The sequence below is a fragment of the Budorcas taxicolor genome, chromosome 24 (genome assembly GCF_023091745.1).
Source record: "Budorcas taxicolor isolate Tak-1 chromosome 24, Takin1.1, whole genome shotgun sequence".
NCBI lineage: Eukaryota > Metazoa > Chordata > Mammalia > Artiodactyla > Bovidae > Budorcas > Budorcas taxicolor.
The window spans coordinates 29,791,148-29,809,813 of NC_068933.1; the positions used below are offsets into that span (position 1 = coordinate 29,791,148).

The following is an 18,666-nucleotide window of genomic DNA, read 5'->3' on the forward strand; positions in this document are numbered from 1 at the left end:
GGCTTATATACAGGCAGTTCTTTGTCTCAGTTACAGGAGTAGCTGGCGTTACATGATTGGCTAGGCAGGATGAGTGCATGTCCTGTCTCTTTCTGGTTGGTGTGTATGGGAAGTCTTCCTAATTTGGTCAAGGAATGCTGGTTTTTTTCCAGCTAACAGGAAACATGACTCAGGTCCCTGGTGCTATGCACCTCACTGAGCCGTCCGGCCTGCCTGACATTCCCCCCTGTTCTTAGATCATACAGAGGAATCTTCCTCTGGTTCCTGAGACACAGTCTGATATTGTTGCCGAAGCATGAACAGCTGTACTGTATTTATGCGTTCCTTTACAAAGGCTATAAGTCTACTGATAATGCATGGGCCAAAGGTAAGCATTAATAGAAGTACTAATAGGGGTCCCAGCAATGTGGAGATTAGGGTGGTCAACCAAGGGGACTGTTGAAACCAAGACTCAAACCACCCTTGTTGAGTCTCACGTTTTCTTTTACGTTGGCTTAATCCTTCTCTCACTTTGGCCATAGATTCCCTGACTATTCCGGTGTGATCAGCATAAAAACAGCACTCTTCTCCTAGAGCTGCACAAAGTCCTCCTTGTTGCAGAAAAAGCAGATCTAAACCTCTCCTGTTTTGCAGGACCACTTCAGATAGTGAAGTTAAAGATGATTCTAAATGACTAATAGATTGTTCTATACGGGTAATGTCTTCATCTATGGCTGCTCTTGAAGAGTTAAATCCTTGGCTTTGCATGGACAGAGCTGCTATTCCAGTTCCGGCCCCGGCTATTCCCAGACCGAACATAGTTGCTATGGTTATGGCAGTAATGGGCTCTCTCTTAACTTTATAAGCTCTTTCTTGTTGATTAAGAGTCAATTTGTGGGCCCAATAATTATATACAGCTTCTTCTGGTCGATACAGTATCTTTGGTGTCACAGCCACCATAACACAGAATTTTTTTTTAGGGTCAAAGATTGAGCTGTGTAAGCATGGAGTCAGCCCCGTGTGTGAACAGACCCACCATCCCCCCATCCGTGGTATTAGCCACCTGGCTATGGGCAAGTCCGTAGGCTCAATGACATGCGCACACAGTGGAGACCTCTCTGATAATATCTTGCCCATACATAACCCTTTTCCCCATACCTCTCTCATTGTAAGGCCTACTTTTCATTCTCCCCATCGACATTGGGGAGGATCGGTGCCGTTGGCCAGGTCGTAAGAGGCGTTGAGGCCTACTGCCTCGTAATAAAGGGGAATTAAGTTGTAACATAACCAACAGGATTTAGTTGCCTCAGGATGGGTTTGATTTAAGGTAGCATAAGCTGCCTTTACTAATTTCCATAGTGGATCTGTTTGTCCAAGTTTAGCAAGGGGGCCCGCCTCTGGGTCTTTTGTTGGTCCCTGGGATGTAGGTAGAGAGGTTGTCGGGTAGAGAGTTGCATGGACCTGTTCAACGGGGTTTGGACCGATACTATACATTTGTACCGGTTCTAAAACTTGACTCACAACAATGATCCCATTATAAGTAGTCAGGTCATTTCTGGTCTGAAGTCCCCATGATATCCCATTGACCCAGGCCTTCTCTTTTTTTGCTTTGTCAATGTTAAACCTTATTTTTACCTGGGCAAAGTTACGATCCTTTCCCCAATCGGAGTACGGAGGTATGGGCCCTACAAATGAGAAGTTAAGCAAGTCCCGATTTCCTACATCCCACCGTCTATACCCTGGAGTCTCCTACCCATCATTAGAAGTTACACAGCCCCAAGATTTACAATAAGAGTCCTGTATCCCCCCCCCCCCCCCCCCCACAGATCTTCCAGTTGTGCCTGGGTGCACCTGGACATGCCCAGAATGCATGATTCCAGAGGTAGCCCCTCTTCCAAGGTACATTTACCACCGGCTTAAGGTCAAAGTATAAGTCTGGCCACCAAGTATTTGGTGGATGTATTGCGGTGGTGGAGTTAAGCATCTCACGTGTTAGTCCATTTTGCAGTTTCCAGGTGATTTTGACAGGTCGGTGTGGGTTCACACTGGCAGCTTCGGAGCAGAGTAACATGGTCATCCATAAGATGGTCCAGACGAGTTGCCTTGGTCCTGTCGATGACGCCGGAGCTTCAGCCTCAGGGGGTTGGACGGGTGCAGAGATGCTTCCCATTCTTTTTTAGCATCTTCCTGCTCTGCTGAAGTAGCTGGGCGTAGGTGGTTGCAAGGCACCCAAGGCCCGATACCGTCGACCTTTAGGGCAGTTGGGGTGGTAAGAAGAACAACATAAGGACCCTTCCATTTAGGTTCTAGTGCTTTGGTGTGGTGCCTTTTGACCCACACCCAATCTCCGGGGCCGATGTTATGTGAGCGGATAGTCCCCTTGTTTTGACCCTCATGTATTTCCCGGAGCAGTTTCCAGACGCGAGAATGCACTTTGCCCAAAGCCATCAAAGCCTCCTGGAATTGTCCCAAAGTAGGAGGTGGAAGTTTCTTTCCTTCAAATATTGGACATACACGGGGAGGTCGCCCATACAGAATTTCAAATGGGGTCAGATTAAGCTGATAAGGAGTATTACGTGGGTGAAAGAGGGCGAAGGGAAGGAGAGTCACCCAGTCCCCGCCAGTCTGTATAGCCAATTTAGTTTAAGTTTCCTTTAGGGTCCAATTCATCCTTTTAACTTGCCCCAAGCTCTGTGGGCTGTATTTACAATGTAATTTCCATTTGGTCCCCAGAGCTAGGGCAAGGCTCTGAACTATTTGGCTCACAAAAGCAGGTCCATTATCAGAGCCAACAGTCACCGGCAGGCCAAACCTGGGAACTATTTCTTTTAAAATCTTTTTAGCCACTACCATTGTAGTTTCTCCCTTAGTAGGAAAAGCTTCTACCCACCCTGAGAAGGTATCTACCAACACTAACAAGCACCGGTAACCATACTTGCTTGGCCTTACCTCGGTGAAATCTATTTCCCAGTGCTGCCCTGGCCCTTCTCCCCGATACCTCAGTCCTGCGTGTTGCCTCTTTCCTGGCCTCATCTGTTGACATGCCTTACAAGCATGTACTATGTTCTTCACAGTTGTTTGGTGCCAGGGGAACCGCAGGCGCGCAGTTTGAAAAAGCATCAGAGTCTTTTTCTCTCCCAGATGAGTAGACGAGTGTAGATGCTTACACAGTTGCCGTCCCAACTGAGCAGGGAGTATCAAGTAACCATCGGAGTCTCGGTACCATCCATCCTCTCTTTGTTGGAGGTTGGGACATTCCTGGATCCAGGCAAGGTCTGTGGATGAATACTCAGGGGTTGGGGGCAAAGTTCCCGTACCTGGGGGTGGAAGTCTTATTGCCAACACCGGAGTGATAAAATCTTTATCAGCTGCTTTTCGAGCTGCCAGATCTGCGGCACGATTTCCTCGTGCCGTGGGGCTGTCCCCTTTTTGATGTCCAGGTCCATGTACTATTGACACAGCCCGAGGCAACTGCACAGCCTCCAGAAGTCGACGGATTTCTGGCAAGTTTTTAATCTCTTCCTTCAGCTGTCAAAAACCCCCGTTCCCGACATATCGGGCCCTGGATGTGTACCATGCCAAAAGCATAGCGACTGTCAGTAAAAATAGTTATTCTTTTTCCTTTAGCTCTCGCTAATGCTTGAATCAGGGCAATTAACTCTGCTCTTTGTGCTGAGGTGTCTGGGGAAAGAGTCTCCGCCCATATCGTCCGTCCAGAATCATCTACCACTGAGGCCCCCGCCCATCTCTGTCCATCTTTTACATAACTGCTTCCATCTGTAAACCATATTAGCTCACTGTTATCCAGTGGCGTATCTGCTAAGTCCTTCCGTATTGCCATTACTCCGGCCAGTATCTCATCGCAATCGTGGAGGGGGCTATCCCCCTCCGGATTGGGCAAAAGAGTAGCCGGGTTTAGAGTGCAGGGCGTTTGAAAATGAATCCATGAGGTGTCAAGTAGTAGGGCCTGGTAGTGTGTCAAGCGGGCATTGGAAATCCATTTACCCGGGGGTTGTTTCAGAACTCTCTCTATAGCATGAGGAGTATAGACCAAGAGTCTCTGTCCATAAGTCAGTTTATCAGCATCATGGACTAGGAGCACGGTGGCCACGATGATTCAGAGGCAAGGTGGCCATCCGGCTGCCACTGGGTCCAATTTCCTGGAAAGGTAAGCTATGGGACGCTTCCAAGGTCCCCACTTCTGTGTTAGTACCCCTTTTCCTATCCCTCGCCTTTCATCTATAAATAATTGGAAAGGCTTAGATGGGTCAGGAAGGGCAAGGGCAGGAGCTTCCAGCAAGGCACGCCTGAGCTCCTGAAAGGCCGTTTTCATTGACTCAGTCCATTTCCAGTCTTTGTTTTCTTTGGTCCCTTCATACAGGGGCCTGGCCTTTTCTGCAAACCCCAAGATCCATAATCGGCAATATCCCACAGTTCCCAGAAATTCTCTCACTTGTCTAGGGTTGGCCGGCTCAGGGATCTGGAGGATGGTTTCTTTCATAGCCTGTGTTAGCCACCTCTGGCCCTGTTTTATTTTATAACCGAGGTATGTAACCTCTTGCTTGGCAATCTGGGCCTTTTTGGCACTGGCCCTGTAACCTAAAGTCCCCAAGGTTTGGAGAAGGTCACCTGTTGCCTCTTGGCACTCTTTTTCTGTAGTCACTGCCAGCATAAGGTCATCAACATATTGTGATAAAACAATGGTAGGGTGTTCAACCTGATACTCATGGAGGTCTTCATCCAAGGCCTCGTTAAACAACGTGGGTGAGTTTTTGAAACCCTGTGGTAAGCGAGTCCACGTCAGCTGCACAGGAGTCTGACCACCATCTTCCTGCCATTCGAAGGCGAAGATCTCTTGGCTCGCAAGGGCAAGAGGCAGACTGAAAAAGGCATCTTTTAAATCTAAAACAGTATACCAAACGTAGCTTGGTGGCAAGCTGCTTAGCAATGTATAAGGGTTAGGAACCGTAGGAGAAATATCACTCACCCGTTTGTTGACTTCTCGCAGGTCTTGAACCGGTCTAAAATCAGTTCCCCCAGGCTTCTTTACGGGAAGCAGGGGAGTGTTCCATGGGGACCGGCACTTTCTCAAGACCCCAGCGTCTATGAGGCGTTGTATGTGAGGAGTAATTCCTTGCCGAGCCTCTTGACTCATGGGATACTGCCGCACTCTTACCGGTGTGGCACTGGCTTTCAGTTCCACAATAATAGGGGGCCCCTGTTTGGCCAGTCCCATTCCTGCTGTTTCAGCCCAGGCCTGAGGGTATCTCTGAACCCATGGCTGTACTTTGGGACTTATTGTCGCTGGGGCCTCTGGCAAGTACAGTCTGTATTCATCCTTTAATGCCAGAGACAAGACCTGAAGAGGATGCCCAGTTCCATCTAAAACTGACACTTGCCTGTGGTCGAAATGAATTTGGGCCTTTACTTTAGACAGTAAATCTCTTCCCAGCAAGAGCGCTGGACACTCAGGTATCACCAGAAAGGAATGGGTCACTTGGTGGGCCCCCAAGTTCACATGCCGTTTTGTAGTCCATCCATATCGCTTAGTCCCGGTTGCTCCCTGTACTCAGCTACTTTTCTTAGACATGGGTCCATCTCTTTGGTTTAAGACTGAGTATTGAGCTCCCGTATCCACCATGAAGCCAACCGGTTTCCCCTCCACATTTATAGTTACCCAGGACTCGGGGAGGGGCGTCGAGCCCTGACCCCCCTAGTCACTATCCTCACCCGAGTAGAGGATATGACTGTCTGGAGAGGGAGTCTCATTCTTGGGATTTTTGGGCCCCTCTTTTAGGTTTTTCTTGGGGCATTTATCTTTCCAATGTCCAATCTCCTTACAAAACGCACATTGGTTTTTTTCAAGCTTACGCCTTGCAGGTTTTTCCTCAGTCTTTGAGTCTAGCTTTTTCCCTTTTTGGAACCTATTTTTGTTTTCAACTCCGGCGAAAAATATCTGAGCCAGCTCTTTTTGGTTCTTATGGTTTTCTTCAGCTCTAAATTCTCTTTCTTTCCTTCTAATGCGGTCCTCTCTCTCCTCTGGGGTCTCTATGATTGAAAACTCTCTCTGCTGCCCTCACTAGATCTTGCAGGGACTGTTCACCCAGCCTCTCTATCTTTTGTAACTTTCTTCTAATATCGGGGGCTGCCTGATTCACAAATGCTAGCATAACTGCTGCTTGAGACTCATCTGCCTGTGGGTCCATAGGAGTATACTGTCTAAATCTTCCATTATCCTTTCAAGGAAGGCTGCCGGGCTCTCATTTGGCTCTTGCCTCACTGAATTTACCTTGACCAAATTAGTTGGCTTTCTGGTGGCCGCTCTAAGGCCAGCCATAAGGGTCTGGTGGTACACTTGGAGACGCTCCCTACCTTCATCGCGTTCGAAGTCCCAGTTGGGTCGCACCAAGGGGAACCCCTCCTTAATGAGGTTAGGCTGTATTGTGGGCCTCCCATCTACCCCCGGCATGTTCTTCCGAGCTTCTAACAGGATTCGCTCACGCTCCTCTGTAGTGAAAAGCACCTGTAACAGTTGCTGACAATCATCCCAAGTGGGGTTGTGAGTAAAGAGGATAGATTCTAAAAGATCAATAAGACCCTGCAGTTTTTCAGAGAAAGAGGGAGTCTGAGTTTTCCAATTGTACAAATCACTAGTGGAAAAGGGCCAATACTGATATGTCTGTTTCCCACCCTCTCTGGCTGGACCCGCCCAGACCAGAAACACGTGAACAGTGGAGGAGGGAATTTCCAGGCCTTCTTCTTCCGCTGCGCTGGCCATTTCCCTTGCTCTTCCCTGAGTTCCCTGGGTGGGGCCCCCTTCCCTAGGAGGAGCCGAGAGCTCTGCCCTCCTCCGGGCTTCTCCCGATGAAACTTGTGGAACCTGTGGAAGCAAGGGTGGATGTGGATCCGTGTACAGGGGTGGGAACAACTCTGTTTCCAGGTCAATCAGATTAGGATACAGAGAAGATTCCTGGAACACTGGCTTAGGTCGTTTTTCGTCCTGTTTTTCTTCTTTTTTTTCTTCTTTTTTTTCAGAAGCTTTCATGACTAGCACCTGTGGGTTTAGTGAGGTTGGAGTCGGGGAAGAGGGACGGGGAGGTTTAGGAGGTTTAGAAGGAGTGAGAACAAAGGGTTTAAGCCATTTCGGCGGGTTTCTCACTAGATCCTGCCAGACCAGAATGTAGGGAGTCTGATCTGGGTGCCTGGAAGGACTAGGGGTAAGCACCCTCTCTTTAACTGCCTGGATAATTTGGGGATTGAAGGTTCCCTCTTGTGGCCATCTGACGTCAAAGATGGGCCACTCGGCAGAACAGAAAGTCACCAATTTGCTCTTCTTCACCAGTAACGAAAGATTCTGAGCTCTAGACTTAAAATCAGAAAAATGGGCAGTCATCAGAGACAGCAGAGTAGAAGTAGATTGCCCCATGGGTACAGAGAACATGGATAATGACAACAAGACTCACACGGACAGTGCTGGCACACAGAGTCACAAAAATGACACAACAAACAGATTCCAACTCTCAATATTACTTTCAGTCTCCTTTATAGCACTAGAGACCCCTTCTCTACTTGCAAGTGTCTTACTGTCAGGACGTCCTCAGTGCCAGCTGCCTTCCCGGTTCGCTACCGGGGACCGGGCCTTACGCTGGACTTGCCTCTTCACTTTACACCTAGATGCCTCCCCAGTACGATACTGGGCCCCGGACTTAATCTAGGCCTCTGCACTGCTAGCACCAGTGCACAGAGCTCTCAACTCCTAACGAGATTATTCCCTTCTACCAGGAGAGTTGTCCTTCCCGGTAGGCCAGAGATCCTGGACGAGCTCCCAAATGTTGTGCACCGAGCCCGTATCTCCGAACCGACCGAGAGAGCGAACAAGTCCACCACAGTAATGCAAAGGCAAGAAGGGAATTTTATTTCTAGCGCGCTAGGGCTCAAGTCTCATCCGACACGGCAGAATCTGACGAGAGCCCCGAACAAAGGAGTATGGCGGCTTATATACAGGCAGTTCTTTGTCTCAGTTACAGGAGTAGCTGGCATTACATGATTGGCTAGGCAGGATGAGTGCATGTCCTGTCTCTTTCTGGTTGGTGTGTATGGGAAGTCTTCCTAATTTGGTCAAGGAATGCTGTTTTTTTTCCCAGCTAACAGGAAACATGACTCAGGTCCCTGCTGCTAAGCACCTCACTGAGCCGTCCGGCCTGCCTGACAAAAAGTGAAAGGGAAGTCGCTCAGTGGTGTCCAACTCTTGATGACCCCACGGACTGCAGCCTACCAGGCTTCTCCGTCCATGGGATTTTCCAGGCAAGAGGACTGGAGTGGGGTGCCATCGCCTTCTCTACTCATCAAGAAAAAGAAATAAACTACTGACACATGCAATAGTATGAATAAATTCCAAAATCTTGCTGAGAGAGAGAAGCAAAACAAAACAGAAGCCAGACACATTTCGGTTCATACTGTGTGATTCCATTCAAATGGATTCTGAAAAAAGTGAAATCTGTAGTGTTAGGAATCAAATCAGTGCCTGCTTAGAGCCATGAAGTGGATTTTGGAGGTGGTGCAAGTGCATTAGGGGAATGGCATTCAATAAAAGGGGACTCAAGGGAACTTTGAGTTATGAAAACTCCTTTATCTTGATTGTGGTGGTGGTTATGTGGGTTATATAAGCATACATTTATCAAAAGTCATCAAACTCTACATTTAAAATGGTTGACTCAATATGTATAAATTACATATCAGTAAAACTGAATCAGAAAAAAAAACATAATCAGAGAAAGTTGTTTTTTAAAGAAAAGAAGAACTATACGTACTTAATAAAAAAAAAAAAAAAATCCACTGGGGCCCTGGAGTAACTGTTGAAATTCTGAACTCTTTCGAAAAACTATAATGAAAATATTCCAAGTTAAACATTAATACAAAAATTTTAGAAACTTAGACACGAAAAGACAAATTAATAAAATCATATTGGTATCAGGGGCTTCCCACATGGCGCTAGTGGTAAAGAACCTGCCAATGCAGGAGACGTAAGTGACGTGGGTTCAATCCCTGGGTCAGGAAAATACCATGGAGGAGGGCATGGCAACCCACTTCAATATTCTTGCCTGGAGAATCTCATGGACAGAGGAGCCTTGTGCGCTATAGTCCATAGGGTCACAAAGAGTCAGACATGACTGAAGCGACTTAGCATTCATGTACATTGGGATCAGACATCTAAAAGTCAACATACAAAGAAAGTTAGCAATGCAGCAGCATTTGAATAAACTTTGAGAAAAGAAAGTATGATACAAGTATATTCTATCCAATTAAGCTACTGTTCAACTGTCAAGGCTACAAATACTAAGTTTACACCTGAAAGGACTCAGGCTGTCTCATGAGCCTTTCTAGAGGAAACGACCAGGGGATGATCTTCATTCAACCAAGAGATAATGTGCAATTTTTGGTGAAAATGCTCATGGTAAACATTCAGTATGTTTAATTATAGATGTAAGACTAAAACAAGGATGAGGAAAAGAGTGAGAGGATTGTATATAAGTATGATCTCATAAAGTACAAAGAATTCAACTTTTAAAATGGAGAAAAAGAGGGATTGAAAATGGGAAAGTAAAATAAGTTCCTTTTTTTTTGAAATGGGAATAAAAAACAAAAGATAATCATTTAATATTGGCCAACCAACTAGTAAAAGGGAAAACAAGAAAGAAGCGGGGATTATGATGCTCTAAAGGGTAAAAATAAAAGACAATTGCTAGGACAAACAAAACAAAACTCCCTTTAAAAAAATAAAAGTGAAGAAATTTATGTGAAAAAAAAAAAAAACATTTATTTTAACTTCCCAGAAATAGTCAATGGTTAGAACTAAAATCCTTTCCAACCTCTCCCTCCACACCCTCTCTCCCCCCTTCTCTTTCTCTCCTATCCATTCTTTCTCTCTCCACGTGTATTATTAGTGCAAACCAGGACTGCCAGGCTGTATTTTCATTTTGTAGTTCATCATGAGCATTATCCATGCCAACAAACGTTCCCCAAAAATGATGACTTCCAATAAATTCTTATATATTTCACATATTGGATGAATTAACATATTTGTTCTGAAATCTTCATGCTTCATCCTATAATCAAGCGTCCATACATTTATTCAGTCATTCAACATATATGTATAAGTTGCCTGCTGCATGCAGTACGTCTATGGGCAGGATAAAAGTATTCTCTGCCCTCCCTAGGAAGGCAGTTAAATAATTACATGTGTGATTAATGTTAATAATATAGAAGTTCAGAGAAATGTGGGGGGTCCAGTTAAATGGATTTTTTTCAACCTTGAGATGAAGTCTAGGTCTAGTTTTGGTATTACTCTAGAGGGAAGTGAAGTTTAAAATGAAGGATAGTAGGACGTCCATGGTGGTCCAGTGGCTAAGACTCTATGCTTCCAATGCAGGGAGCATGAGTTTGACCCGTAGCTGGGGAACTAAGATTCCACACACCATAACATGGTCCAAAAAAAAAAAAAAGCATAGCAATGTGAAGTGGGCCTGGAATCAGGAGCTAGGGATCATTTGGTTGTACTTTCTTATCATTTCCATTTTTCTATCATATCTAAGGTCATATCCTTTGACTTTTTCCCCCTCTCTGAATAGACTGTATACTTACTTTTTAATTCTAGAAGATGTTGAACCTATTTTTTTTCTCTAATTGTGGTGTTTTAACTCTTCTTTGTGTTAAGATGAGAAAATAATTTTTCTGGCTTCCTTCTCTCTTGCCTGTCTTTATAAATTTTGTTGTTGTTATGAACTGATTCAGATTTTATGAATTATAACATATCTTTATGAACTGATCCAGATTTTATGAATTATAATGCATCTTTCATATTCTTTAAAGAATTATCTTGGACATTTGCTATATTTTATGAACATTTTAATGACTGTCTCTGCACATAAATGGTTGTTGAGTTATTTTATACCACAATTTGTCCATTTTTGGTTCCTTATCTTGACTAATTTTTTGGTGGGCTGTACTATTTCAAATGTTCTTTCTTCCAGAAAAGCGATACCCTTATTGATATTTAAATACATCTTTTGCATAACATTTTAAAGGAAGATCAGAATAATTTAATCAATGAAGAATTCATCATGTTTGGGCAAGATTTACTGTTAAAAACTGAAATGCTGATCATGAACAATCAGTTTAAATTCCATTTAAAATCCGCAACAGTCAAGTCTATAGAGACAAAGAATAGATCAGTGATTGTCTGAGGCTGTGGGGCTAGGGAGATCAGATGTGAGGCTAGGTGACATGGTATGGGGTTTCATTTGGGGATAAGGAAAATGTTATAAAACGCGTTGTGGTGGTGAACGCACAACTTTGTAAGTATATCGTCATTAAATTGCACGGTTTACTCGAATGAATTATGTGGTTTGTGAATTTTATCTCCATAAAGCTGTAAAAAAATGAATTAGCTTATTATTTTCACGATTTAGTTGTCTATTGTTCACTGAAATTCCTCTTCTTTTCCCAAAACTGGAGGCATCATCTGATCATTTCCAGGCTTTTGGCAATCGCTTCTCTTCACCATCGTTTCAAACTCAAAGTATGAACTTGATAAAAATCGTAGCCTCGTAAGCATTTCATGCAGACCCAGCTGGATATAATACTATGGATTTAAAGTTCATTTCTAATATTGACTCTTAGTTCTATTTCGCTATTATCTGCCTCTCTGAAGTCTGAGGTTATGCCCTCCTCACACTTTCACCCCTTAGCCAAATAAGCTATTACTAGTGGATCTTATCAACAAATTCATGTTCTTGGATAAAGTCTTACTTATACTCTGACCCCCAGGAAACATCACATTCTGCAGAAACTTCATCACAATTGCAAAAACCCTTAAGCCAAAGAACAAAAGTTCTAATGGTGGGATTTAAGGCAATGGAAGAGATTAGAGAGGCATTTGGCAACATAAAGCGATTTTCAAATACACTGAAATCAGGACACAAGGCCATACCTCCCACTGAGTCTAGCTCTTGAGTGATCCTGGTTTACACTTCCATCCTCTACATTAAATCCTGGGACCATTAAGGCTAGAATTTCTTCCAAAAATTCCTCTTGCCTAACCTGGGTGGGTTTCATGACATTTTCCCATTTAGTTTGCTTTTTTCTCTCCCGTGGCTGTCTGCTCTGCAAACCACTGTCAATGGAAGATGTTGGAGTCTGCTGTTATCAGGAAAGTAATAAGTTCAAATAGTTCTCTTTTCTTCATTTATGTTACTTTATTGAAACCTTTTTATGAACTTTGGCATTTTTTACTCTTTATCTAAAATAATGCTGAAGATGCCTAAGATTTCAGACAAGATGTTTATGAAGCCTTAGGAAAAAAACCATTAAAAAAACAGAACCAGAGAAAACATGCTTTTAAAAAATTACCTATATTATCCTGGGAATTTTTTGTAGTAACTAGAGAAAAAGAACAAAAGGCTATACAGCGAAATTTTAAAATTAATTTGGCACCACTCAGGAATGTCTGGAAGTCTGTGGAATGAAATCATGGATAACCCTTACCAGTGAACATCAGCTGAAAAAAAACTTGTCATCCTTGGGAGCTGAAAGAATGAAGACAGAATCTAGGGCTTTAGAAGAGATTACCAGGACCCTACCATCTACTAATCCTCCACCCCCAATCCAATCATTAGGGCTGAATCAATATACTCCCTCACTGCTAATAGTCAAATCCTTTTTTGAAGAAAGATGCTACTTTAATCCCAAGTAATCTGCTGCTCTTTTACACACTCAATTAAATCTTCAGCTGTCTTTTTGGATTATTTTAACATTCCTCTGTTCAATATAGCCTTCCTTCTTCCTCTTGTTGTGTCCTTGGAAAGGAAAATTTATCATCCTTCTCTGAGTTTCAATGTTGTTCATTATGGTTCTTCAAAGATTGTAAATCAACTAACTTCAATTTTTAAAAAGTAATAACTAAAAAAGGAAGTCCTTTGGCCATAAAACTTCCTAATAAAAATTATTCACAAGAAATTTTTCAAAATTTAAAAAAAAAAAAAAAAAGAACCTTTTATTTGTCTCCCTTGCCCTTTGGCAGCTTCTCAGGGAGGCGCAAGTGTCAGCTGTTGAGGCAGTTTTTAATTATTGACTCATCAGACTTGGCCTTCCCCGGGGACAGGAAATCTGCTTTCTCGAATTTGTGTTATTGAGGGCAATGCCTAAGATATGATAAATAAATAACTGCGCGTGATGAATGTCTGATCCTCCGTAGGCCACACGAGAAAACTTCTGTCAAAGCAGCCATGCTTCTTTCTCCTTTTAACAAGGCGTCCTCACCAAAGCTGCCACAGCTGCTGCCGTGGAACAATAAGCAAATGCTTCAAGCACCCATTTTTCCTGTGTTTGGAAAAAGAAGGGTGGCAGCCTTCATAAATCCTAAGTGGTGGGGCCTGTCTGTTTTCATCCTTTCTCTGGTTCATTTTAAAGGAAGAAGAACAGAAGTGAGATTTCCTCTCTGGAGATCTAGATGCCTGTCCTTGATTCATCATTGTGGGACTTCAGGCAACCCACTGTCTTTCTAATTTTCAGTTTCCTTTCTCTAAAAAATATGCGTATTACTTTACCCTGCTTACACGGCATCAGTGTTGTAAGAAGGCAATGAAATGATATGCATGGAAAATGTACAAATGTGAATGTTGATTAGCATCATTATTAAGAGGTGTTTTTTCTCTTTCACTCATTCTTTCATTTGACAGATATTTATTTTTAGGTCTATGAAAGCTGGGTTTTAGTTTTGTTCACTGCTATGTCCTGTTACTGAAAACACCACCTCACACATGGTCAACACTCATTAAATATTGAAGAAAATGAATGGATGAAGGAATTAAGAAGTGAGCTAAGTGTCCACCATGCAGTTACTGAGCCAGATACTGGCTAATATAAAAGTGGATAAAACAGGCATGACCTATTTAAAAGTGCCCCCTCTCTTCCACAATTAATGATTTTTGCCCCTCAGTTCAACCTATTCTCCTGTTCATAATCTGATTTCTGCTTTCTCTTTGTTTTCTCTGGCTTGCTTTGTTTCCTCCCATGATTTTATCTTGGCATTTCAGAAGAACATTATTCAAAGTTTAGAAAGCTATATAATTCAGTGTGAAATCTGATTTTGGTTTTTGATGCTATCTAATTGTTCCAGTTAAGTGTACTTGACTTATGTATATATTATCAAAACATTTTAATTTTATATTTTGTTCTCTGTTCTAAATAAGTCATAAAAATTTCTACATGGGAAAGAGAATACAGGCATGACCTCTGCCCTTATGGGATTTATTCAGTGATTTATCCTTAAGTATGATGTTAGTTGTGGGCATTTTTATAGATACTATTTTTCAGAATGAGGAAACTTTCTTCTATTCCCAGTTTGCCAAAAACTTTTACTGGAAAAAGTGTTGGATTGTGCCAAATACTATTCTGCATCTAATGAGATAACAATATGAGTTTTCCTAAATCTATTAATATGTCAAGTTAATTTCATTGCCTTTTCTTCTTCTTTTTTTTTTTGTTTCTTCTTTATTTCTTGAGGTATAGTTGATTTACAATATTGTGTTAATTTCAGGTATACAGCAAAGTGATTCAGTTAAACCTATGTGTATGTTTTTCAGATTATTTTATGTTATAGGTTATTACAAGATATTAAATACAGTTTCCCAAAGTATAGAGTAAATTTTTGTTGTCTATCTAGTTTGTATATGGTCATGTGCATCTGTTCATCTGATACTCCCGACCTGTCACTCTCCTCTTCCACTTTTGTAAGTTTGTTTCCTATGTCTATGAATATGTTGTGTAAATAAGCACTGTTGTTTAGAGTCACAATAGTGACGTCATACAATATTTGTCTTTCTCAGTCTGACTTCATTTAGCATGACAATTTTTACGTCCATCTATGTTGTTGCAAATGGCTGTGTTTCATTCTTTTTTATGACTGAGTAATATTCCCAATCTTGCTTTTCAAAAGTGGGGCTTTTGAGTAAGCCCCACTTGTTTATGAAATGTTACCATTTTAAATATTGATGAACTTTATTTGCAAAAATATATTATTAAAGTTTGGTCTCTATGTTCATGACACATGTTTGTGTATAATGTGTTTATTGTTGGATTCCCTTTGTCAGGCTTTAAAATCAGTACTTTGCTATCCTAATGAAACAACTTGGTATGTTTCCTTCCCTACTTTCTCAAAGTATTTCTATAGGATTAATAGTATTACCTTCTTAAATGTTTGATAAAATGCATCACTTAAGTATCACTGGGCCTGAAATTATCTTCTTGGCAGCATTTTTAATAGATGACAAAATTATTTTAATGAGTATATGACTCTTCAGATTTTATCCTATACCATTTGGGGTAGGTTTTAAATCTCAAGGGATTTATCCATTTTATCTGAGTTGTCAAATTTAGTAGAACAAAATTGTTGATAACATTCCCTTAATACCATTTAATATCTGTACCTCTATTCTGATATTCCATTTTTCATGCAATATTGATAATTTATGTCTTTCTTCTTTGAAAAGAATGCCTATTCAAGTCTTCTACCCACTTTTAATCAAATGGTTCTGATAGTGAACTGTATTAGTTCTTTGTATATTTTATATATTAACCCATTATCAGATATATTATTTGTAAATATTTCTCCCTATCAGTGGTTCTTTTCAGTTATGTTGATGATTTCTTTTGATGTGCAAAAGCTTTTTAGTTTGAAGCGGTCCCCTTTGCTTATTTTTGCTTTGTTTTTGTTGCTGATAAAATAGATCCTATAGATACACAGGATGCCAAGATTGATAAAGAGCATAATGTGGCTTTCCTAGGAGTTTTATTGTTTCAAGTCTTACATTTAAGTCTTTAATCCATTTTGACTTTATTTTTCTACACTTTTTGAGAAAATGATCTAGTTTTATTCCTTTACATGTAGCTGTCCATTTTCCCAACACCACTTGTTGAAGAGACAGTATTTTCTCCATTGTATACTCTTGTCTCCTTTGTTGTACATTCAGTTAAGTTCAGTTCAGTTCAGTTGCTCAGTCGTGTCCGACTCTTTGCAACCCCATGAATCGCAGCACACCAGGCCTCCCTGTCCATCACCAACTCCCGGAATTCACTCAGACCCAGGTCCATCGAGTCAGTGATGCCATCCACCCATCTCATCCCCTGTCGTCCCCTTCTCCTCCTGCCCCCAATCCCTCCCAGCATCAGAGTCTTTTCAATGAGTCAACTCTTCACATGAGGTGGCCAAAGTACTGGAGTTTCAGCTTCAGCATCATTCCCTCCAAAGAACACCCAAGGCTGATCCCCTTCAGAATGGACTGGTTGGATCTCCTTGCAGTCCAAGAGTCTTCTCCAACACCACAGTTCAAAAGCATCAATTCTTTGGCTCTCAGCCTTCTTCACAGTCCAACTCTCACATCCATACATGACCACTGGAAAAACCATAGCCTTGACTAGACAGACCTTTGTTGGCAAAGTACCTATAGAAATGGGCACAAGGCAAAAAAGAAATGACCCTAACCAAAGACAATGAGCATGTCACTTTAAGCAAGTTTTCTTGTAAATGAAATGTCTCTGCTTTTCAATATACTATCTAGGTTGGTCATAACTTTTCTTCCAAGGAGTAAGTGTCTTTTAGTTTCATGGCTGCAGTCACCATCTGCAGTGATTTTGGAGCCCCCCGAAATAAAGTCTGACACTGTTTCCACTGTTTCCCCATCTATTTCCCATGAAGTGATGGGACCGGATGCCATGATCTTCGTTTTCTGAATGTTGAGCTTTAAGCCAACTTTTTCACTCTCCTCTTTCCCTTTCATCAAGAGGCTTTTTAGCTCCTCTTCACTTTCTGCCATAAGGGTGGTGTCATCTGCATATCTGAGGTGATTGATATTTCTCCCGGCAATCTTGATTCAGCTTGTGCTTCTTCCAGCCTAGCGTTTCTCATGATGTACTCTGCATAGAAGTTAAATAAGCAGGGTGACAATATTCAGCCTTGACGTACTCCTTTTCCTATTTGGAACCAGTCTGTTGTTCCATGTCCAGTTCTAACTGTTGCTTCCTGACCTGCATACAGGTTTCTCAAGAGGCAGATCAGGTGGTCTGGTATTCTCATCTCTTTCAGAATTTTCCAGAGTTTATTGTGATCCACAGAGTCAAAGGCTTTGGCATAGTCAATAAAGCAGAAGTAGATGTTTTTCTGGACATTAATTGACATTAATTGTGTGTGGGCTTCTTTCTGAGTTTTCTTTTCTGTTTCATGGATCCCTGTGTTTGTTTTTGTGCCAGTACCATACTTTTTGATTATTAAAGCTTTGAGGTATAGTCTGAAGTTAGGGACTGTGATGCAGGTTCCTGCATCAGTTTCTGCTTGTGAGTCTCTTCTCCAATAAGTTGTTACTCTCTGTATGTTCCTGCCTGTCTCACCATGTGATGGGGTCAGTGGTTTGCCCTCTGTTCTCAGCTCACTGATGGAGTCTAGAAGAGATATTGAATTTTTCAGTCTGTTCAACATTTTTGCTGTGCTTAGTTGCTCAGTCGTGTCTGACTCTGCAACCCCATGGGCTGTAACCCACCAGGCTCCTCTATACATAGGATTCTCCAGGCAAGAATACTGGAGTGGGTTGCATGGAATGGCAACTTTCAAGCTCCTTACATGTGGAACCAGAAGCCATTACTCATCATTTTCTAAATACAACATCCCATGCACATACACACATGTTGTCATTCTCTTAACTCAAAATTCATTTCAGCTGTCATTTCTCTTTCATTTCATTTACAAGAAAACTTGTTTAAAGTTACATGCTCATTGTCTTTGGTTAGGGTCGTTTCTTTTTTACCTTGTGCCCATTTCTATAGGGATTTTGCCCATTTCTATAGGGATTTTGCCAGTAACATTTTACTGAAACTATTCTTATCAAATTCACATAAGCACTTGGTAAACCTAATGGTAAATTATTAGTTATCTTACTTAATGTGACAGTAACACTTAACGTAATTATTTACTCCTTCCTCTTGGAACTACTGGATTGGCCAAAAAGTTCATTCGGGCTTTTCCATACGATGTTATAGAAAAACTCAAATAAACATCTTGACCAAACTTATATTTTCTTTGCTTGACTTCCAGAGTATCACACTCTCATTTTCCTTCTCTGGCTGCTGCTGCTTAATTTCCTCATCTGGTTTTTCCTCATCTCCTTGCCTTCTAGATAATTTAGAACTCAGTCTTTAGACCTCCACCCTTTTGTATTTACTCTTATTATTTAGTGATCTCCTCCAGGGACTTTGTTTTAAATAACATCTATATGTTGATATCTCTCAAATATATATGTCAAGACTGGTCCTAGCTCATGAAATACGATGTATTTCCCACAAAAGTTTAACTCTGTTATACTCAGCATATCCTTCAGGATACAGACATTTTATTTATTTTTTAAAGATTTTTAAGAATATTTATTTAGGCTGCATAGCTCTTGGCTGCAGCAGGCAGGATCTTCCATTTTTGTTGCAGCATAAAGGACCTAGTTCTCTAAGCAGGGATTGAATCCAGGTTCTCTGCATTGGGAATGTGGTGTCCTACCCACTGGACCACCAGGGAAGTTCCAGCAAATATATATTTTAAACTTAACCTAAGTCAAACTGAATCTTTGATTTTTCCATCTAAACATATTC

General features: G+C 41.7%; 1 protein-coding gene across 1 annotated transcript; it reads right to left on the minus strand.

Annotated features, from left to right (window-relative positions):
• Nucleotides 1-1,161: 1,161 nt before the first annotated feature.
• Nucleotides 1,162-7,024, minus strand: LOC128068262 (uncharacterized). Its single transcript, XM_052661386.1, is given in 6 exon segments — nucleotides 1,162-1,233; nucleotides 2,176-2,955; nucleotides 3,169-3,499; nucleotides 3,501-6,029; nucleotides 6,031-6,205; nucleotides 6,208-7,024. Coding segments are annotated over 6 exon segments (4,704 nt in total).
• Nucleotides 7,025-18,666: the final 11,642 nt, after the last annotated feature.